General features: G+C 42.0%; 1 protein-coding gene across 1 annotated transcript; it reads left to right on the top strand.

Annotated features, from left to right (window-relative positions):
- The first annotated feature begins 3,411 nt into the window (after positions 1 to 3,411).
- On the top strand, positions 3,412 to 22,165 carry LOC108932746 (uncharacterized). Its single transcript, XM_018749314.1, has 12 exons — positions 3,412 to 3,487; positions 5,723 to 5,853; positions 6,856 to 6,966; positions 8,245 to 8,301; positions 10,030 to 10,203; positions 11,600 to 11,713; positions 15,517 to 15,639; positions 16,806 to 16,916; positions 17,481 to 17,537; positions 17,952 to 18,119; positions 21,700 to 21,813; positions 22,117 to 22,165. Exons 2-12 carry the CDS (start codon positions 5,737 to 5,739, stop codon positions 22,150 to 22,152), a joined length of 1,182 nt encoding a protein of 393 aa, XP_018604830.1. The 5' UTR covers positions 3,412 to 3,487; positions 5,723 to 5,736; the 3' UTR covers positions 22,153 to 22,165.
- The last annotated feature ends 48 nt before the right edge of the window (positions 22,166 to 22,213 follow it).

Genomic DNA, 22,213 nt, shown 5'->3' with positions numbered 1-22,213 from the left:
CTTTGGTGGACAATCCTTTGATACCCAATCATGATACCCTCACCTGTTACCAATTCACCTGCTTATTGTGGAATCTTCCAGAACGGTGTTACTTCAATATTCTATAAACTTTTCACTCTTATTTCGCTTCTGTCCCAACTTATTTTTGAGTGTGTTGCAGGCATCAGATTCTAAATTTGTTTATATTTACAAAATACAATCAAATCGTTCAGCCAAAACATTAAAAGTCATTTCTTTGTTCTTTGTCAGTTCAAGACAATTTCACAAATTGCGGGTTTTTGTTTTTATTGCATTTGAGAAAATATCCCAACTTTCCTGGAAATGGGCTTTGCAGGTTTAAGCTTGTTTGTAGTTGTTTGTAGGTTGAATCAAGCTACAAGTCCATTCTAAAAGAGCATTGTATCTTTCGGAAAGGGAGTTCATTAATTACTGTCTGAGCTCCTGCAAAAAGTTATTCAGTGTAGATATTCAGATGACAGATGTGACAGATATGAGGAAGATAAACTTCCTCATGCTTTCTTTTCAAACAAATGTTGTATCGCATTATGTAACACAACCCAACATGCAATTAATACAAGAAGGAAAACAAGAGAAACTTCGCGAATGATTCAGAGGAACAACAAACGCTGCCAGGCAATCTCAGCAAAATAACACACAGGTTGGCTGAAGCTGTTGCTCCCACGGGGGGGGCGGGGGGGGGGGTCACGGCAAGCTGGAGCCTAACCCAGCAACACAGGGTGCAGGGATGGAGTGGGAGGGGACACACCCAGGGCAGGATGCCGGCTCATCACAGGGCACCCCAAGCAGGAGTCGAACCCCCGACCCACCAGAGAGCAGGACCCGCCCAAACCTGCTGCGCCGCTGTACCACACCCCCCCCCCCACTTACATTTACATTGATTCACTTAGCAGATGTTTTTCTGCAAAGTGACTTCTATTGAACTCTACGTAGTGTTATCAACCCACACAACTTATTCACCGCGGTGACTTACACTGCTAGATACACTACTTACACTGGGTCACTCATCCATACATCAACACACTTGTGGCCTAACCCCAGCTCTAACTTTTTAGAGTCACAAATTCACCTGAAAATCGTAACTTTAGGCCTGGGAAGAAACTACACAAACACATGGAGAGCACAGAAACGTCACATAGCCTGAGACATAAAAAAATGTAACGCAAAGGTTTTAAAGATTTACATTGTTTATTTATTATTTTAGGCACAATTGCGGCCATTATCAAAACCAAAAAACAACTGGATTACTTTTGGTCCACACTCAGGTCCTGGTACTTCACCAACAGGATTTATTCCCGTTAAGGACCATTTATTTACTAGTTTTTATTGGTTATTAAGCTGTTGCCTTATTTGTGTATCTATGCAGCCAAGGTTTCTTAACTAAGTAAATTAGGTAATTTTTTGGAACAAGTGTACTTTTCAGAATGAACATTGACACTGAGACTTTTTCTCGAGTACATAAGCAAAAGAAAAATAAGTTCATTTTACATTTCTGTGACCGTTTTTGTTACTTTTTTTCACATTTCCTGTTTTTCTCTCAGTAGGGGGTGCGGTGGAATAGCGGGTTGGTCTGAGTCCTGCTCTCCAGTGGGTCTAGGGTTCGAGTCCCACTTTGTGGCTTCCCTCCGGATGCTCTGGTTTCCTCCCACAGTCCAAAGACATGCTGTTCAAGTTCACCCATAGTGTGTAAGTTACAAAGAGAGTGTGTTCCACTGATGTATGGATGAGTGGCCCAGTGTAAGTAGTATATCTAGCAGTGTAAGTCACCTTGGTGAATAAGGTGCGTGGCCTGATAACACTACGTAGAGTTCATTGGAAGTCGCTTTGGAGAAAAGCATCTGCTAAATAAAGAAAAAAATCACATTTTATCCATTTACACAGCTCAGTATTTTACTGGAGTAATTCTTCTTGCAGTAGTAGCCAGTGGGGTCTGTACCAGCTACCTTCTGAATAAATACTACATAACTGACCATTCAGAATTGTTTTTGCCGTGTTACATTGCGCACACACACAACCACTTGCAGCAAACTGGAGCTTAACCCAGCACCGCAGCGGGCAGGGCTGGGGGACACACCACAGATGGAATACCAGTCTGCTGCAAGGCACCCCAAGCAGGGCTTGAACCCCAGACCCATCACAGAGGAGGCCCTGGCCAAACCCAGTGCACCACAGCACCCCACTGGTCATTACATGGCAGCAGTGTTTAATATAATAACCTATAACCTTCAAGCCAGTACTGCAAAACTAACTGAATAAATGGCATGCTTATGTACAGCAGAAACAATGTGGAAAAAATTAGCACAATTACTGCATATCACCCTGTGGAAAAGAAAAGAGTCCTGTTAAAAGAAACACAATGAAAATTCTCATTACTGACACCATGTGCAATGGGAAGCGAGAAATGAGCCAGTTATAGTAATGACCAAAGATACTGAATGATCATGCAATACAGCCATATACAGAATATAAAATATATTCCAGGAAACAGGTCCATGAGAAATTTAGAGAAACTCAGCTCATTGCACAAGAAACAGGTTACCTTTATACAGAATTATGTCATAATTATATAACGATAATCACATGGTGATCATTTTGTTTTATTTGCATACACTGTCGTTTTCAAAGCAAGTCTGGACATTATGTATCCTGTGGGGCCCAATTACAGACTCTCACAGCGGTCATCGGACCCTCGGTTAAGAACCCCACGAGAAGGTCGAACCCCAGATGCCTTATAGGGACCCATACTGGCCAATGGTCACTATTGCACCAGTAGGGGTATCAGTTCACAACCCTCTGGTCCCCCTCATTTCGCCCCATGGTCAAGGGTCGAAGTTGCTTGCTTTTAATTCTCTGTTGTTTGCTCACTGACGTTATTTCTCAATGAATAACCAAGGGCAGGATCGATAACGCGGCTCACTCACGTTAAACTCTCGCGTGATTTCCGAGACGTTCGGCAATGAATCTTAACAGATCACTTGCGCGTTATTAAAAATGATATTTATGACAAAGCCAATGCCAGTGCATTAACGGGCCTTTTAGTGCTTTTTTAGGTTTATTTTGCTGCGTCGACCGAGCTTTCAAATCGATTTCATCTAGTTAAGTGTCATTACTAATTTATTACCTCCGAGAGAAATTCACAAGCCAGGAAGAAATCTTCAAAACGCTTTTATATATATATATTGTTGTATATATATATAAATTCTTCCAAGAGCTGTACTTTAAAGACCATTTTAATGCCGAGATTTTCTCTGGTCTTTCAAGGACAGAAAAAAGGTCCGCAAGACGCGACGCGCTCCCGCGATTGTGAGCAGTTTTGTTATTTTGCTGATGATACGCGTTTCCCCCACGCACCCCCCATCAACCCCCTCCCCACCACCCGCCCTTCATCCCCCCCATCGCTCGCCTCTCACTCTTGTGTAATCCCGCCGTGTCCTCTGTCCGTTATTCCGTCCCCGGCGCTTTCGCCTCTGTGAGTTTTTCTCTTTTTTATCTCCGCCTCGCTGCGTCTCTATAATTAAACATGTTCCGTTGTTATTACGATCATTATTGCTATCACAACTGTTATTATAATTATTATTATTATTATTATTGTCAGTGTGTTAGACGCCGCTAGTGAGGGCGCAGCCCAGAGTGCGCGCTGTCGTCGACGTCGTGTAGCTCCGCCGAATTCCGAGTACGACCCGCCGCTGACGCCGCGTTCACTCCTTCTTTTATAGCTTTTGTAGTATTTTGGAGCCGCCGAGCCCCGTTTTGGCTGTGCGGGATATTGGATTCGTCTTTACGTTGGTGGGAAAAGCGGTAAATCCGGAAAATAAGAAAACCAGCGGATCGGTTTCGTTGCTATTTTATGCGCTCGTAATAATTTACTTGCGTGGCTGTTTAATTCTCTGGCGAACGGGGGGAATTTTGGGTTGGGAGTTTTTTGTGTGGGTGTAGTAGACATAATTTGGATGGAACGTCAACGTGGAAAACACTATCCTGACCGAGCAAATTGTATCTTGAAGCGGGGATGAAGAAGGACGCTGGAGCAGCGTTTATCCCGAACGTTTTATTGAACACTGGCACGCAGAGAAATAATGTTCTCGGCCAGCAGACCCAGTTTCTTTAAAAAGCTGCACTTCCAACTAACCTTCACACCCTAGTGGTCCAGGCTTTCTTTTTCTACCTTTTTTTTTTTACATTGATTCGTAAACACGGTCACACTTAATGTCACATTTTTCCCCATAATGCAACGATCTATATTTAACAGGTTTCCCGCCTAAAACAGTAACGCGGGTCGTTACAGTATGAAGTATTAAGAAACGAGTTGCTGCTAAAAAAAACAACAACTTGTTTTAGCAGCAACTCGTTTTTTAATGCTTAATTATGTTGTGTCCGTTCTGGCTCCTCACTGTCAAAGCACAACTGAGACACAAAGGCTTTTACATTTATATATTTAGCTGACACTTTCTCCAAAGCAACTTACTGTGTTAAGGTACAATACAACTGTTTACCAATTTACACAGCTGGGTAATTTTACCAGAGCAATTTAGGGTAAGTACCTTGCTCAAGTAGTGTAATGTTCTGTACACCTTCACTTTGCCATCATTCCACAGGCCACCAATTTCACTCTTAGCTTGTAAAAAAACTCTGCACTTGGGTTCATCTCCATTCCAGCATTAAATTCCATTAATTACTGTTCCATTTTAAATGGAATGACTCTAATTCCGGTCACTTTTACTCATTTAGGTGACACTTTTTTACCAAACAACTATTTATGAATTTTTACAGCTGGGTCATTTTACCAGAGCAATTTAGGGTAAGTAGTTTTCTAGAAGGTACTGCAGCTAGAGATGGGATTCAACCCTGCAACCTTCGGGTCTAAAGGCAGTAATTCTAACTTCACACTTTACTTTCCTTAACCTCGTGTCCAAGTCAGGGTCACCGTGGACCAGAGTCTGTCCTGGAAGCAAGGGGTTCAAGGCACAAGAAAGAGTGCGGACTAGATGGGATGCCAGTCCATCACAGCACATATCACGACGTGTCAATCAGTAAAATTTTAGTAACACCGTTGTCTCGGGTTTATTACTGGGTTAGGGTCTGTGAAAGCTCAGATGTGGCCACAGTAACCAAAACATTTGTTGCAACACATTTCTTAATGTTTTATCTTAAAGCTGCATTAAAATGAAAAAAAAAGAAATTATTAAAAATTCCTGAAAATAGAACTTCCATTCTGTGCCAGTTGTTGGCTGATTCATCCCATAAGCATGTGAAATTTTCATCATCTTCTCGCCAATTTTGACATTCTTCATTATCTATGCTTTCGTCTCCATGGTAACAGTACAATTCCATTCACTGGCACGATTAAAATCATTCCCAAAATAAAATCAGTCCCAAACACAAGATAGGAGCTGTAAACACTGTAGAACTAAATGAATTGGTGCGTTGTGTCTGGGTGTGCTGGTTCATCTCCATTCCAGCATTGAATTCCATTAATTACCGTTCCAGTTTAAATGGAATGACTCTAATTCCAGTCACTTTTACTCATTTAACTGACACTTCTCTCTAAAGCAGCTTACAGTGTTCAGGTACCAAACAACTATTTACAAATTTTTACAGCTGGGTAATGCTTGCTTTACAGGCTGTCTGTCAGCATGGTGAGTAAACACAGGATTTTGTTCACTTAAGTACAAAGAGAAATTTTATGATTTTTTTTTTGTTACAGGCCTTTATTCTAACATGGAGCCAGTTACTGATGACAGCTCAAGAATAGAAGATATTGAACCCCAGGCTACAGTGACTGGCACAAGCAAACCGCTCTATCGCTTCTTCAGAGGGGAACCCGGCAGTATCGGAGTGAGAAGAACAGAGTACAGGACAAACTGCATGTCAAACTAACTTTTAGTGCAATACCTAATGTGTATATTATACGTGTCTATATTTTTTATTCTCTCAGTTTGGCTTGCTTCATAAGGTATTACAGTTTTTAAGAAAATTATTGAAGTTAACAGAACTGTTTCATTGCTGAAGTAAAATGATCTATCTGTGTAAAATACAGTTGTACCCCAGTTCGCATTCGAGATACGTTCCTAGAACAGTGAGCGTTAACTAAAACAGCTCTGAACAGGGTCAGTTAGATTTAATTTTTACTGTTACATACTAGAGGGGGGCATGGTGGTGCAGTGCCGCAGTGGGTTGGACTGGGTCCTGCTCTCTGGTGGGTCTGGGGTTCGAGTCCTGCTTGGGGTGCCTTGTGACTGACTGGCATCCCATCCTGGGTGTGTCCCCTCCCCCCTAGCCTTTTGCCCTGGGTTGCCAGGTTAGGCTCTGGATCCCCGCGACCCCGTATGGGACAAGTGGTTTTAGATGATGTGTGTGTGTGTGTGTGTGTGTGTGTGTGTGTGTGTGTGTTACATACTAACAGCACAACACACTGTAACAACAAGTAATATGTGCTGGACATACTGAGCTGCCTGTCCAACTTCTGTGAGAGAGGGATACACCAGACTAATTTAGCTGCAGGTTTTGACAAACCTGAGTTTGAAGATTATATGCTTAAGAGAGGGGGTGCAGTGGCGCAGTAGATTGGCCCAGGTCCTGCTCTCCCATGGGTCTGAGGTTCGAGTCCCACTTGGGGTACCTTGCGACAGACTGGTGTTCTGTCCTGGGTGTGTCCCCTCCCTCTCCAGCCTTATACCCTGGGTTAGGCTCTGCGACCCCATATGGGACAAGCGGTTCAGAAAGTGTGTGTGTTTAAGGCAATAGATCATGGACCTAGGTCATTGATTTATGTTTTTCTAACATCAAAGTGTATTTAACAAATACAAAACAGGACTGTCTTTCTCTTTCTTTGCTCAGATCGTGATGCTTTCCCTCGGCACATCGCAGTTCTTAATTGGGATACCGATGAAGATCGATCTCTTGGAAAACTCATCCCAGAGTTACACCCAGTTCTGGTTGGGGATCCTGGTCTGTTGGGGTTTCTGCAAGTTGTATCTCTGAGTGAAGTACACTTGCCAGAAGGGGTTATTGTTTTACCATTTTTATCATTGCTTGGTGTTTTATGCTGACATGATCCTACAGTTTCAACATTTAACCACATGACTTATTTCAGTCCTTGTTTAAGATTTCTCTTCTGTTGGTTTTGCTATAGGAAACTTTTGATCATTATTATTTTGAAGCAGACATACAATATATTTCTGATCTTTCTCAGACTTATAAAATTAATTAGTCAATACCATTGGTTCTGCCAGACTCAGATATTTAACCCGCCAGAAATACGACTCAGCTTTCTTCTTTAAGTCAGTCCGGGCTCAGTTTCCCAGGTGCACGGTACTGTTATAAAGGGGTTTGAATTTGGCTCAGCCTGTGTGGTGTTTGCATATTCTCCACATGTTCACATATGTTTCCTCCCACATTACAAAAACGTGTTTTAGGTGAACTGATTACAAGTGGCTGATAACACTACATAGAGTTCATTGGAAGTCGCTTTGGAGAAAAGCGTCTGCTAAATTAATAAATGTAAATGTACTCTAAATTAGGACCCTACATAAAGCAAGTGGTTTTGATAATGAATAAATTTTAGTACTACATTAAGTCTACTGCCATTATTTTAACCTGTGACCGTTTACTGAAAAACAGAAGACATGTTCAGATGAGTATAAAAATCTGTTAAAGCTTTGAGTGCTAAGAACCCCCCTGGCATATATGAAATTAAAGCAGAGATGGGAGAGCACTTTCAAATAAAAAACTTGTACCTCTTGTAACATACGATGTGTTTTGGTGAGGTTCCACCATCACGGTAGCATACATTGTGTAAACAATGACATATACACTTCTGAGATCACATAATAGGACAACTGAAAAATAACATCTCAATAAATAGATCTAAATAAAGAAACTGAATTGGAGCAAAAACAATAAAGACAAAAAAACAATAAGAGCTTCTTAAAGCTTTGAAAAAAGTATTAATAAGGGCAAAAAACCACTTGAATTGAAGACTATCACAGAGAACAGTGCGGGGACATGTCATCATTTAAACTAGTGGTCATATTACATATAAAGACACGTTACATTGATGAAGGATGAAGGCATCCTGCCAAAATGCATGTCAAGTTTTAGGAATTCTAAAAATTTCGTCAAGTGTGCTTTCCCATCTTTGGTTTAATTTTGGATCATTGCAATATCATTTTCCATTTAGGAAATGGATCCAATGTTAAATTCATCCAATATCACAATTTTTTGCAGTTTATCGCCACTGGTATTTTGTACATCCTGTCTGCTAAAAGTCCATCCAAAAAGCTGGTGAGTGTCTGCATGTGTTTTTTCCTCATTGTCTTTACTAACTGCAGGCATGGTGAACTTTCCACATACGAAAGAATGCAGAAATTCCAATTAGAGTAGTTGACACACCCTAGAGCTGCACTTACCCTGCTTAAACTATGCAAGAGTTTGACAGTTGTCAAATGGTAACATTGGTTTGTTTTTACAGTTCATTACTTCTCTTGAAATAGCTGTTATTTCATAGAAAGATGAGTCACTCACACATCAAGATCTCTTAACCCGTCGGGCTTCATATGACATCTTTATAAAAAAATCTTTTTTTCTGCTTCTTTTCCTCCGCAGTTGGTTGCAGGTAATGATTCATCTTTCCCTCACTCACTTTGTTCACCTTCAGGTCAGACATACGACTGTATGTCTCTTTTTGGCGTCTAACACGTAGTCACCTTCATCGGCAATGAAATGTGAAACACTTTCAGATGAAATAGTCTGGTGTTTCAGCACGTGGGCAGCTTGTAGAGTACTGGTTAGAGCTGTCATCTTGTTCTCGAGGAACCATGTTTGAATCCGACCTCCGGCTGTATGAAAGGGTAAATGTTGATTTGGAGAAAAGATAGGGGCTAAATAAATAAGTGTGCTATGCCATCATCACCTTTTCTTTTAAAAATCTGATTTTTCTCATGTATTTCAGAATTTTAGCATCATCTAGTAGTAAGTGAGATGGTACCTCTTTCGGCTAATTGTTCCACATGTAAAGTACTTAAACAAGGTACAGATCCTTTACTTGCAACATAATGCGACTTAAGACAACTGTCCCATTAATCTTATTATATCATTTTAAAGTCCCAGTGTTTGATTGTAACTTCTAATGGCAACCACTCCACCTCCTGTACAGAAATATCTGTTATTGTTTCGATCTCAGTCAGTGTTTCACTGACAAAACTTTTCGTTTGTGATTCCCTTTGTTGCTTTTTACTCACAGTGTCTAGTAAGCAAAAAAGTGAATGTTCTGGTGGTGCTGAAAAGAAAAAGCAGATCACAGAAGACTTAGAAAAAGCAAAAATATATCAAAGTGAAATATTATAATTAATTTATATAATTACATTATTAGGGGGCGCAGGTGGCGCAGTGGGTTGGACCGGGTCCTGCTCTCCGGTGGGTCTGGGGTTCGAGTCCCGCTTGGGGTGCCTTGCGGCGGACTGGCGTCCCGTCCTGGGTGTGTCCCCTCCCCCTCCGACCTTACGCCCTGTGTTGCCGGGTAGGCTCCGGTTCCCCGCAACCCCATATGGGACAAGCGGTTCAGAAAATGTGTGTGTGTGTGTGTGTGTGTGTGTGTGTGTGTGTGTGTGTATTACATTATTATTTTAACATGAATAATATATGAAATTAGTAAAAAAAAATATATCAAAGTCCTTTTATAATATAGCATTCATGCATGTTAATAATTTAATACATACTTATAGTTTTATGTGCAAAACAATATAAGGGGATCTGCAGATTACGACAAGGTCATTGGAACAGAACCCCATCATAAGTTTAAGTATTAGCTCCAGGTCTGTTTACACCAGATTTCCCAGCCCCTGCTCGTTACAAAACGCCACTTGCTGCCAGCAGTTTCACTCCTTCCTGTTTAACTTTTTTAACTTTTACATGACAAGGTGTGTAAAACAACTGTATGATGGCATAGTGGCTTTTATTCAATATTGCTCCATATCTGTATTCTTCATTTCCTGTTCTTTGTCTGTCTCCTAGGTAACAGCAAGCATGGCAGTGAGCATAGTGTCCATAATCGCAACTGTCCTGTCTTTCTTTGAATACCTGATGAGCATGTGGAAAATGCTGCGGATAGATATCTATTACCCTGATTACGATATTATCTATTACAATCTGACAAATGAGGGCGACCCCTGGAGTGCATATCATGCGGTGCGTTTAACGTTAATGTTTTTAGTTATCTTTTTAAGTTATTAATTATTTATAAAGCAGTTATGATATAACGTATCATTTATGCATATAACAGATGATTTTCTCCAAAGCAGCATACATCTCAGAGCAGGCTGAAGTACATCCCATAGCAGAGGGCTCAATATAGATATACATGATTAGTAAAACACAACTTGTTTTTTGGTTACCACCATTGTCCTAGACCATGCTATATGTTCCAATAGCTACCTATAGCAGTAATATACAAATTGCAAATCTGTAGATAAAAGTAAAAGAGGGTGATGGGCAAATTTACAAAGTTGCCAGGAGCTTGGGTTTCAGCAGTTCTGGGAGACAGATGGAGCTCATTCTACCACATCAAGACAAAGATTGAGACCCAGGGATCTTTCAGTTTCAGACCCCTTCTTATGGGGACAAGCAGGCAGCCAAAGATGGAGAAACACGGTATTCTAGCTGGGTTGCACATCATTATCAGGCCCTATCATTGTCCAAGTGCTGATCCTTTGACAGTCTCATACTACATCTTAACCAGAGTTTCCAGCTTGATCTGGAAAGCCATGAGGAGAACATGGGATTGCTTTGAGGAAGCGAACACAACTTAAGCTACAGCATTCTGTAAGAGTTTAAGAGAGTTAATGGCAAAGGACAGAAGACCAAGCAGGAGGGAAGTGCAGTTGTCTGGATGAATTCCCATTGTAGCCTGGACCAGGAGCTGGCTAGAATATGTTGTGAAGTCCTGACAGATTCTCCAAATGTTGAAGAGAAGACATTTGCATGAATGGGTTATGTCTGCAGCATGCTGGGAGAAGAAAAGACTACAGCTCATTGTTACTGCCTGCCTGGCTTTTAACTGAAGGTGAGGGTGAGATGAGTGTGTTCTCCAGAGCCTGTTGAGATAAGAGAGCTTCTAACAGGTGGAATGACCAGCTTGGAGATGGAGGATTTCAGTCTTGGAAAGGCTTTGTTGTAGATTGTGACCAGTCGTCCTGGTAGAGATGTCAGAGAGATTGGCTGCATTGCGGGATGATATGCTAGGGTCGGTATGCTCATCATCAGAAAGATATTTCCACTTAATTCACTAGCATATTGGATCTTTAATATTCAGTTTTTCAACAGGTACATACACTGCATATATGAACTGGTCAACGCACAGTAAGCAGGTTTTACCCGTTCACAATTTTTTGTCATTGTCATTTGGTGGAGCTACCTTATCTATGGGTACAACAGACCCTACAACATTTTGGAGTTTTTTTTTTTTTTTTTAACTAGAACCTGAGCTCATATACAGAAGTGTTAATTTAGTCTAATTAGAATGCATTTTCTGTTATTATGTGTTCTGTCCCATAATGTCTCTGTGTATTTTTGTCTTTTATCATAGGAGCAATTGGCAGCTGTGGAGGGAGTTTTGCTTTTCTACTGCTTTGTTGGAGCTGTACTTCTTATAGTTATAACCGCATTTGCCAGAGCGGGTTTGCGATCAGTTAAAACACAGGTATAGCGATGAATTGTTGTTTTTTAAGTTCTGTTTTTTTTTTTGTCCTCATGAAGTTTAACCTAACATTCATCCCAGATACACACTTTTTTAAAATTATTTACAGAACTGAGTCACAACAATAGAGAGTCATAATCAACATACTAGGAAAATGCAAATACATACAGGTATATAATAAAACTCTAAGACAAATTCATCCAGTTTCTAATAAGTTTCAGTCATCTCACTGTAACCGTCAGCTTTCTAAGTTCAGCCATAATTTTCATTTGGATTTTGCAGCAGTAGAAGTCATAGTAATACTAGGTAACAGTTGTCCTACTTGGTCAAGTTGGGTATTTACAGCGTGAAGCTACACAACTGCACACCATCAGCAGTAAGAGTCATTTTGCTCATGTTGGTAACAGTGTTAGAAGTTAGTAATATCCTGACTATGGCTGTCAATGTGCAAGTGTGCATAAAATAATTAAATAACTCCTTCCTCTGTCTGCACCTTCTAGGCTGTTGTCATAATGCATAATCGTCCACAACAATAACTCGAGAAAGTAGCCAAAGCCTGGCAACGCCTTTTCAGCTTCTGCCTCAATCAGCAAGACAACCACGTGGAAACTGAAGCACAGAAAAGGTTTTATGCTACTTCTCCATACCGTTCTAATGTGAGCATACCTTAAACACACTCTTTAAAAAAACCATTCGTTTTGGAATATATATACCTGTACTCATTCAGATTTTGTTTATCCTGCTTAACTCAACACAGTAACCTGTTGAAAAAAGCATTGTAAAACAAGATTTTGTAATTTTATTGTTTTCAACACATCATGTATACAGTAAGCTCAAAAACTAATTGAAAAATATAACTAACATTTATAGTTCCATTTATATAGTTCAGTTTATAGTACCTATGAAAATAAACAGGTGAAACTATGAGGATGAGTCAAAAGTATCTGCATTCCAATTAAGAGGCATTTTTGTGGATACTTTTTGATTTAACCTCATCAATGTAACATGCTGAAACATTTAGCTAAATAACAGTTAACAAAATCAATAAAATAACTTGTATTTAACAATTATTAGCAATAAAATGTAACAACTGATTCCCTGGATAATAGCTGAAAAGAATATGAAATTGTAACCTCTGGCTAAAGTCTATCCAAGAAATTTGTTTCAAACAAAAAACTGCTCATCTGATTCTTTTATTTATGCCAAATAATACAAATGTAATAGAAGTGTGAAACCATGAAAATGTTGAAGATGTAAAGCCATTCCTTCTTAAAATAATTACAGAACACATCTGGCAGTATAAGTCTGACTATTACCTAAAGATCATTTTTGACTATTTCAGATTGTTTTCTGAACGTTTCTGTATATGTATCTTAGTATCATTTGTATTTCTTAGACAATTTAAAAACCCTGACGGAGTGGTGTATCATTTTGGTCATATCTGCTCACGAGCGCAACCGCTGAGAACCAGTGTAGTGACTTTTACTTTCCTTGTGATAATAAACACACAAACACGCACACTGTCTGAAATCGTTTGTCCTGAGCGGGGTCACGGCAAATCGGAGCCTGACGCAACAACTCAAGGCGCAAAACGACCAGTTTTTACTGTTTCAGGTACACATGACCGGCATCAAAATGCTGTGTTTAGCAGGGTGTTAGAGGGCCTCAGAGTGTGAAATGATGCTTCGTTTAGCCAGAAAAAATCTGCACATGGATGCCTGTGCCAGGGTGCGATCGCACTGGTGGAGCAGGTACACCCAGTCCTCCGGCAACCCTCCGGAAATTGGAGGGCTACGGTAGCACGGCCTCACCACCATGCGTGAGCGAATGGTGTTGGCGGAGCAATCCCAGAAGGCCAAGCGCTCCTCAGCGCCCTGAACACTGGTACGACCCTTACTCCAGACACCTGCACCCCTGTGCCCCACAGCTACTGGTTTTACCAGAGTAAAGATTTTAGCACTGCAGGTTCAATTTGTCCACTGCTACTAATAATTTACAAATCTATGTTTCTACAGCCATGGATATTTAACAGCTACTCAAGATGCTATTTACAGCAAATTAAGTTTTAACCTATTCATGTGCTTTTTGTTACTGTTTGCTTTATTTTGCTATACCAGTGTTTGAAAATGTAACTTTTTAATAAAAGTGTAAACACGTCTACAATTAAAAATACACCGCTGAAGGTGCTGTTTGTCGTGTGACACTTTTTTTTATCCGTTAAATGTTATTTTTCTTCTTCTTTCTATTATTATTATCATTATTATTATCATTATTATTGCAATTTAATAGATAATGAGGCGGCACGCGCCCTTAGCGCTTCCCGCCTCTTTCGGGACACAGGGCGCCTGAGTGCCGCGCATCTTCACATCCCGAGCGTAGCGCGGCTGCCATTGTTAAAAAGTGAGAACACGAATAAGTTTTGAAATATTATGAATGATAGCGGTGGCTAATGGCGCCCTTTTGTTCCGTTCAAACGTTCCGTTGACGAGCGAGCGTTTTATAGCGAACTTTAACGGTAATGGTCAGTTCTCCTCGACGCCCATTTTCGACCCCTTCCGCTCCGCGTCAGTTGTTGTGCAACAGCGTTGCGCACTAAACTCTACCGAGGAATCAGGTCTGTGAACTTATTTCCATAACAGTACCACCACTTTCTCTGCGTGTATTTCTTTATTCACACGGTTCTACTATTTCCAGCGTTTTAAAGCGATGTCACCGTCCGCACAGAGTTAAAAGGAGGAGGAAAGCCAAATAAATGCGCGCTAGGGACACAGCCATTTTCTCGCGAAAAGCTCCGCGTCGCGTCAGCGCTTTCTTGCGGTTTCCGTTAAATTATACTTTTGGAAACCGTCTAACTTGGCTTCAACCGTGTAGGGTTTTGTGTTTTTCTATATAAGTGGAATGAAGGTTGTAGAAAAAACCGATTGTACCCATCTAGAGTGAGTCGTCTCGGGCTTTTCAAAACTGTCAGGCAGGAGGATGACACTTTTTTGTGCTTTTCGTTTTTCTCTCTCACACCTTTGTCTAAACTTCCCCTCTTGTAACTGAAGTCGAAAATACCATCCCATAAACGAATAATTCGTGCTAAAATGGGTTATACCAGTGGTGGGCAAACTACGGCCCGTCGAGTATTTACAAAATTGTCCTTAAGACCGCATTCATTTCCTGCAATACCCTGTTGATTCCACTAGATGGCGCTGTTCACCAACAGCTGTTCCCACTGAAATTGAATAAACGTTTTCTTTACTTTTTAGGTAATGGGTTTCACGTCTAATTTATATTAGTTCATCCCCCCCCACCTGCTACCAGCCCGGCCCGTCTGTCAAATTTTAAAACCCAGTGTGGCCCTTGAGTCAAAAAGTTTGCCCACCCCTCGGTTATACACATACATATACATTCTGTAACATATGATTTAAACGTTTAAGGCTGCAGGTTCAAATCCCACCTCCAGATGTAGTACTCTTGCAAGGCAGTTGCCCTAAATGGCTCCAGTAATATTTATTCAGCTGTATAAATGAGTGAGTAATTATAAGTAGCTTTACACTGTAAGTCGCTTTGGAGGAAAGTGTCACCGAAATGAATACATGTAAACTAAATGTGACATGGAGCAAGATTTCATGGTAAATCTCAGTCCTTGAGAAGAGATAATGCTATCATAAAATGTTGGCTGTCACCTTTATGAATGCAAAGGCATATGTTGAAAGCATGAAAGGAAATGTTTATGTTCATATGAAAGTGGCATGTGTTCATTTGAATAGATTTATGTGTTTCCATCATGGACATAATCATATTGTTTTGCAGCCTGTTAGTCCAGAATGGAATCAGTACCTTATGCCAGGTCAGGAACAGAAGACGGAGAGCCCCGGACTACTGTTATTGGCTTGAACAAGCCACTCCATCGCTTCATAAGAGGGGATCCCAGAAGTACTGGGGTGAGGAGAACAGTGCACAGGGAGACTGTATTACACTGAAGTGGAAAAAGTAAACAAACCCTCTTTCAGTTCTATGGTTTTACGTATGAACCCTTCATCTACACACACACACACACATTTTCAGAACCGCTTGTCCCATACGGGGTCGCGGGGAACTGGAGCCTACCCGGCAACACAGGGCTACATTTATTCATTTAGGAAATGCTTTTCTCCAAAAAAAAAGTGAGAACAATTTAAAAACAAAAGTGCATCACACAAACAGATTTGGATGCAGAGAGGTGATTCTTGACTACAGTTAATTTGTCAGATACCACCATATAAACCAGTATACATTCCAAGAGCACCTGCATATAGGCTTTTTTAAATTTATTTAACAGACAACATACCAGTTTGAGCATATAGGAGGTCAAATGAGAAGTAAGTCCAAAAGAGATGAGTTTTGAGACTGTTCTTGAATCTTGAGATTCAGCAGTTTTTATTGAGAGATGGAGGTCATTCCACCACATTGGAGCCAGAACCAGAAACCTTGATGTTTTCTTTTAGGATCTTTTGTGTGTGGGATCACCAAGTGATCAGAGGTAAAGGAGTATAACAATCTGGTTTGGGTGTAGCGAGTGATCAGGTTTTGTAAATATCAGGGAGCAAATATTCGTTGATGGTTTTGTAGGCCGCCGTAACCAGAGTCTTGAATTGGATGTGGGCAGCTACAGCTTCACACCTAGTCCTAATAGTAGACTGAATCATGCATTATCAATAACCTGCTTGTACAATTCAAAGCTACCCAGAACCTGTCTTGGAAACATAGGGAAAAAGGCAGGGTTCAATGGAATGGATGGCACACACATTACAGGCAATTCAGAGTCACCAGTAAAACTGAAGCACATGCCTTCTGGGCTGTGAGAGAAAATCCATACAAACGCCAGGAGGATGTGGAAACTGAACTGGACTTTGCAAAAAGCTTTTCCGGTTTGTCAAAAAACTGAAAATGATAGCATTGCCGTCCTCAAATTTATAAACGGTTATTTCTGATTAAAAGACCTTTTCTGCAGCAAGAAAGGTGGTCATGAAATGAACCAAGGCGTTCCGTAAAACGTGGAAAAGTTCTCAATTAGTGTTATTTTCAAGCTAAGAACTTATAAAACCACTATTGCTCTGTTCTTGCTCAGATCGTCATGCTGTTCCTTGGTGGCTCACAGTTCTTACTTGGGATACCAATGAAGCTAGATGTCCTGGAGAGCGCCGCTACCTACTACACTGGATTTTGGCTTGGAATCATGGTATTCTGGGTTTCTTACATGTTTTGTTCTTGAATGCATTTCACTTCCTTGAGAATCTACTGCCTTTTGTACCATTGTACTCTTATTGCTGCTAATGAAACCTGTGTAGCCTGCTGAGTAGACCTTGATTTTTAATCCATTTTTGATAATTAATTTCACCAATTTTTCATCATGATCATTTTGTTGTGTATATTGGTCAGATAAACATCAAATATTTACCTGAACCAGACTGTAAATAAAATGTGGTAATTGTCAGATTTGTAAATATATACTCATCCCTTGCCTACCAGTTAATTTATTCTATGAAATTACTGTAAGAGGATCAAATTACCATTATGTTTTTCCAATGAGAAATAGTGTTATTTCGATCCCCTTACAAGAAGAATTCGCCAAACAGGGATTTCACAGAACAAATTAATGCCATTATATTGGGATGACTGTATACATTATCACTGTGATAATCTGTGATGACTGATGGTTTTTCAGATAATCTGGGTATTTTAGTTAGTTCCTGTTGTCCAGTACTATTGCTTGTAATTGTTCCGTCTCCATGCATTCCTGCAGTTCATCAGCAGTGGGATTCTGTACATCCTGTCTGACGAAAACACATCCAAGAAGTTGGTAAGATCTGACTTGCACTTGTGATCACTTGCAACTAAATGTTTTTTCTAAATTCAAATAAGCTTTGTCTCCATCTTGTGACTAAATGTAGAGATGTTGCAGTCCCTTTAACTTCTCTTTTCTGATTATGTATTTTAGCTGTCAGACAGAATTACAAAGAACTCAAACATTAAATTGAAGTGTCAGTCTCTTACAAATATATATAGCTATCCATAATATGCAGTTATCAGTATTGACACTTTGTATTATTATTTTGTAAAGCTAATTTTTTTTTTTTCTGTATTAATGAGATATTGCACATCTAAGACAGTATGCCCAAAGCCAGCTACTCTTTTTTTTCTGAGAGTAATGTTAAATAAACTGTCAATCTCTCAGTAAAGTGTGAATTGGAATCTCTATTTCTTTATCTCAAAGGTAACCGCAAGCCTGGCAGTCAGCATCATTTCCATAATTGGAGCATTCGTGGCCTTCGTTTTCTTTTTTGTTACTTCTCTCAGAATCCATAGTTTCTACAGCCCTTACCGTTTTCCCATCAAGTCTAACATGACAGATGAGGATTATGCTTGGAAATCAAACCATACGGTGTGTATATCTTCCTGTGCCCTGATATTTCAAATGTTTATTTTGTGCTATAATTTCAGTAGCTTCCTTGTAGTTGTTTTTCTTTCTACTAACTTTATGTGGCATAAAAACTTTCATGATTAATAGCTTCATCATAAATTACTTTTGCTTGTTAAATTGCTGCTGTTGGAGACTGTAGTGATAAACTATTGTTTAAAAAGTCTGTATTAATATATGTAAGTTGATTTTATCCAGAAGCAAAACAATAAAATGTATAACACACATAATAAACAGAGGAATTTATGGCAGATGCATGCCAAAAATAGACCTCCTCCTCAAAAAAGTGTCATATTTAAATTTAATCAAAATATTTAAGTACAACTGAATTAAAAACCACTGAAAAATTCTGTATACCTGGCAGAGGGAGGGGGCGGGGTGGCGCATGGCGTCACGGGCCCCTCGCGACGAAAACTGGCTCTTGGTACGTGGAATGTCACCTCGCTTGGGGGGAAGGAGCCGGAGCTGGTGTGGGAGGTTGAGAAATACCAGCTAGATATAGTTGGGCTCACCTCCACTCACAGTTTTGGCTCTGGAACCAAACTCCTCAATAAGGGGTGGTCCCTCTCCTACTCAGGAGTTGCACGAGGTGAGAGGCGCCGGGCGGGTGTGGGGATACTCATAAGCCCCCGGCTGGCTGCCATACAGCTGGAGTTTGCCCCGGTGGACGAGAGGGTCGCCTCAATGTGACTTAGGGTCGCAGAGAGGAAAACTTTGACTGTTGTGTGTGCTTATGCAACAAACACCAATTCGACCTTCTTGGAGAGGGTGGGAGGGGTTCTGGACAGGGCCCCACCTACGGACTCCATTGTCCTGCTGGGGGACTTCAACGCTCACGTTGGCAGTGACTGGGAAATCTGGCGGGGGGTGATTGGGAAGAACGGCCTGCCCGATCTGAACCCAAATGGTGAAATGTTATTGGACTTCTGTGCTAGTCATGGTTTGTCCATAACAAACACCATGTTCGAGCACAAGGATGCTCATAAGTGTACTTGGTACCAGAGCTCCCTGGGCCAAAGGTCAGTGATCGACTTTGTAGTCGTTTCTTCTGACTTGAGGCCACATGTTTTGGACACTCGGGTGAAGAGAGGTGCTGAGCTGTCAACTGATCACCATCTGGTGGTGAGTTGGATCAGATGGCGGGGAAAACTGATTGACACACCCGGTAGGCCCAGATGTCTAATGAGGGTGTGCTGGGAACGACTGTCAGAGGACCTTGTCCGGAATGATTTTAACTCACACCTCCGGGAGAGCTTCTCCCATGTCCCGGAGGAGGTAGAGGACATGGAGTCTGAATGGACCGTGTTCAAAACCTCCATTGTGGAAGCAGCCAGGCACAGCTGCGGCCAAAAGCTTGTTGGTGCCAGCCAGGGCGGCAACCCGAGAACCCGCTGGTGGACACCGGTGGTGAGGGAAGCCGTCAAGCTGAAGAAGGAGGCCTTTAGGGCCTGGTTGGCTCTGGGGACTGCTGACTCAGCAGACAGGTACTGGCAGGCGAAAAAGGCGGCTGCGGTTGCAGAAGCAAAATCCCAGGCATGGGAAGAGTTCGGAGAGGCCATGGAAAACGACTATCAGTCGACTTCAAAGAGTTTCTGGAAAACCATCCGGCAGCTCAGAAGGGGTTGGAGGAGTTTCGCTCAGGCTGTGTTTAGCAGGAGTGGAGAAACTCTGACCTCTGATGAGGACATTGTCGGGAGGTGGAAGGAGCACTTTGAAGAACTCTTAAACCCGAGTGATATGCCTCCCTTACAGGAGTCAGGGCCAGAGGCTTTCGGGCTGTCAGAGTCCATTTCCCTGGTGGAAGTCACTGAGGTAGTTGATAAGTGCCACAGTGGCAAAGCACCGGGGGGTGGATGAGATCCGCCCGGAAATGCTTAAGGCCCTGGATGTTGCAGGGCTGTCATGGTTAACACGTCTCTGCAATGTTGCATGGACCTCGGGGACAGTGCCCTTGGATTGGCAAACTGGGGTGGTGGTTCCTATCTTTAAGAAAGGGGACCGGAGAGTGTGTGCCAACTATCGGGACATCACACTTCTCAGCTTCCCTGGGAAAGTCTATGCCGGGGTGCTGGAGAGGAGGCTCCGGCCGATGGTTGAACCTCAGATTGAAGAGGAACAATGCGGATTCCGCCCTGGCCATGGAACAGTGGAGCAGCTTTTTACCCTCTCACAGATCATTGAAGGGGCATGAGAATTTGCTAATCCAGTCTACATGTGTTTTGTGGACTTGCAGAAGGCCTATGACCGTGTTCCCCGGGAAATTCTGTGGGAGGTGCTTTGGGAGTATGGGGTACCGGGGCCACTACTGCGGGCCATTCGGTCCTTGTACATAACGGAGCGAAAGCTGTGTCCGCATACTCGGCATTAAGTCAGGCCTGTTCAGTGTGGGTGTTGGACTCTGCCAAGGTTGTGCCTTGTCTCCACTCCTGTTTGTGGTTTTCATGGACAGGATATCAAGGCGCAGTCGAGGTCAGGAGGGCATTCTGTGTGGGAGTCGGAAGGTGACGTCTCTGCTTTTTGCAGATGATGTTGTCCTTTTGGCACCGTCACATGGCTGCCTCCAGCACGCACTGGAACGTTTTGCAGCCGAGTGTGAAGCGGTGGGGATGAGGATCAGCACCTCAAAGTCTGAGTCCATGGTTCTCTCACGGAAAAGGATGGTATGCCCCCTCCAGGTAAAGGGAGAGTTTTTGCCCCAGGTGGAGGAGTTCAAGTATCTTGGGGTCTTGTTCACGAGTGAGGGAAAAAGGGAGCGTGAGATCGGCCACAGGCTGGGAGCAGCGGCAGCGGTAATGTGGTTGCTGTACCGGTCTGTAGTGGTGAAGGGGGAGCTGAGCCATAAGGCGAAGCTCTCCGTTTACCGGTCGATCCGCGTCCCTACCCTCATTTATGGTCATCAACTCCGGGCGATGACCGAAAGAATAAGATCGCGGATACAAGCGGCCGAAATGAGTTTTCTCCGCAGGGTGCCGGAACTCGCTCTCCGTGACGGGGCGAGGAGTTCGGACATCCGGGAGGAGCTCGGAGTAGAGCCGGTACTCCTTCGCGTTGAGAGGAGCCGGTCGAGGTGGTTCGGGCATCCGATAAGGATGCCCCCCGGACGCCTCCCTTTGGAGGTATACCGGGCACGGCCAACTGGGACGAGGCCCCAAGGTCAGCCCGGGACCCGCTGGAGGGATTATATCTCACGGTTGGCCTGGGAACGGCTGGGGATACCCCAGGTCGAGCTGGAGGAAGTTGCGGGGGACAGGGGCGGCTGGGCCTCTTTGCTCTCCCTGCTGCCACCGCGACCCTTTTAGGACAAGCGGGACAGAAGATGGATGGAAAATTCTGAAATATCAATAATGAACATATATATTAATCTAATATCTCTGAAGGTTTCTGATCATAGCAGACTTAAGTAGGTATGGTAGCTGTGTAACAAATCCTGTTCAGTGACAATTTACATAAAAATGGATTCTTTTAATCTCAGGAAAAAGAAAAAACATCCAGACAGTGACTGGTGACTTACACTCATACTTTTTTTTTTTTTTTTTTTTAATAGGATCAGATTTTGTGTTTGCAGGTGCTTTTCCTTATCTACTGCGTAGTGGGCATGGTCATTCTAATTGTGATGAGCGCATTTTCCAGAGCTGGGTTGCGGTCCTCAAGAACTCAGGTGCAGACTACATACTACGTATTATAAGAACAGCATGAATTCCTAGGTGTCAGTTATCAGTCTTATTGTTGCAAGTGTTTTTTAGGGCAGGCATAATATCCATTCTTTCTAAAAGTCAAATTATCACTGGTTGTCATCCATTGGTTTTATTGCTAGTGTATGTACAAGAATGCTACACAGTTTTACATTAAGCAGATAGATTAATTCTTTTAGTACCAATTACAACTTTGGACTTTTTCAGAACAAAAATCCAATGTATCATTGTGCTGGCTGTCATAAAATGAACTCTTCTTTTCTTTCTAGGCAATTGTTGTAATGCATAATCGCCCAACACAATAAGTCAAGACATCAAGCAAGGTTGTGTGACTCCTTTCATGTTTCATTATTTCTTTTTTTTATT

This window comes from Scleropages formosus, chromosome 4 (genome assembly GCF_900964775.1).
Source record: "Scleropages formosus chromosome 4, fSclFor1.1, whole genome shotgun sequence".
In the NCBI taxonomy this organism is placed as follows: domain Eukaryota; kingdom Metazoa; phylum Chordata; class Actinopteri; order Osteoglossiformes; family Osteoglossidae; genus Scleropages; species Scleropages formosus.
The sequence above is the reverse complement of the archived record's forward strand: the minus strand, read 5'-3'. Positions and strand labels throughout refer to the sequence as shown.

Excerpts from the sequence above, each read along its gene's own strand:
- LOC108932746 (XM_018749314.1), top strand. The coding sequence starts at position 5,737 with ATGGAGCCAGTTACTGATGACAGCTCAAGAATAGAAGATATTGAACCC. Across the intron at positions 5,854-6,855 it reads GGGAACCCGGCAGTATCGGA|ATCGTGATGCTTTCCCTCGG; the intron begins GTGAGAAGAACA and ends TTCTTTGCTCAG. Across the intron at positions 10,204-11,599 it reads CCTGGAGTGCATATCATGCG|GAGCAATTGGCAGCTGTGGA; the intron begins GTGCGTTTAACG and ends CTTTTATCATAG.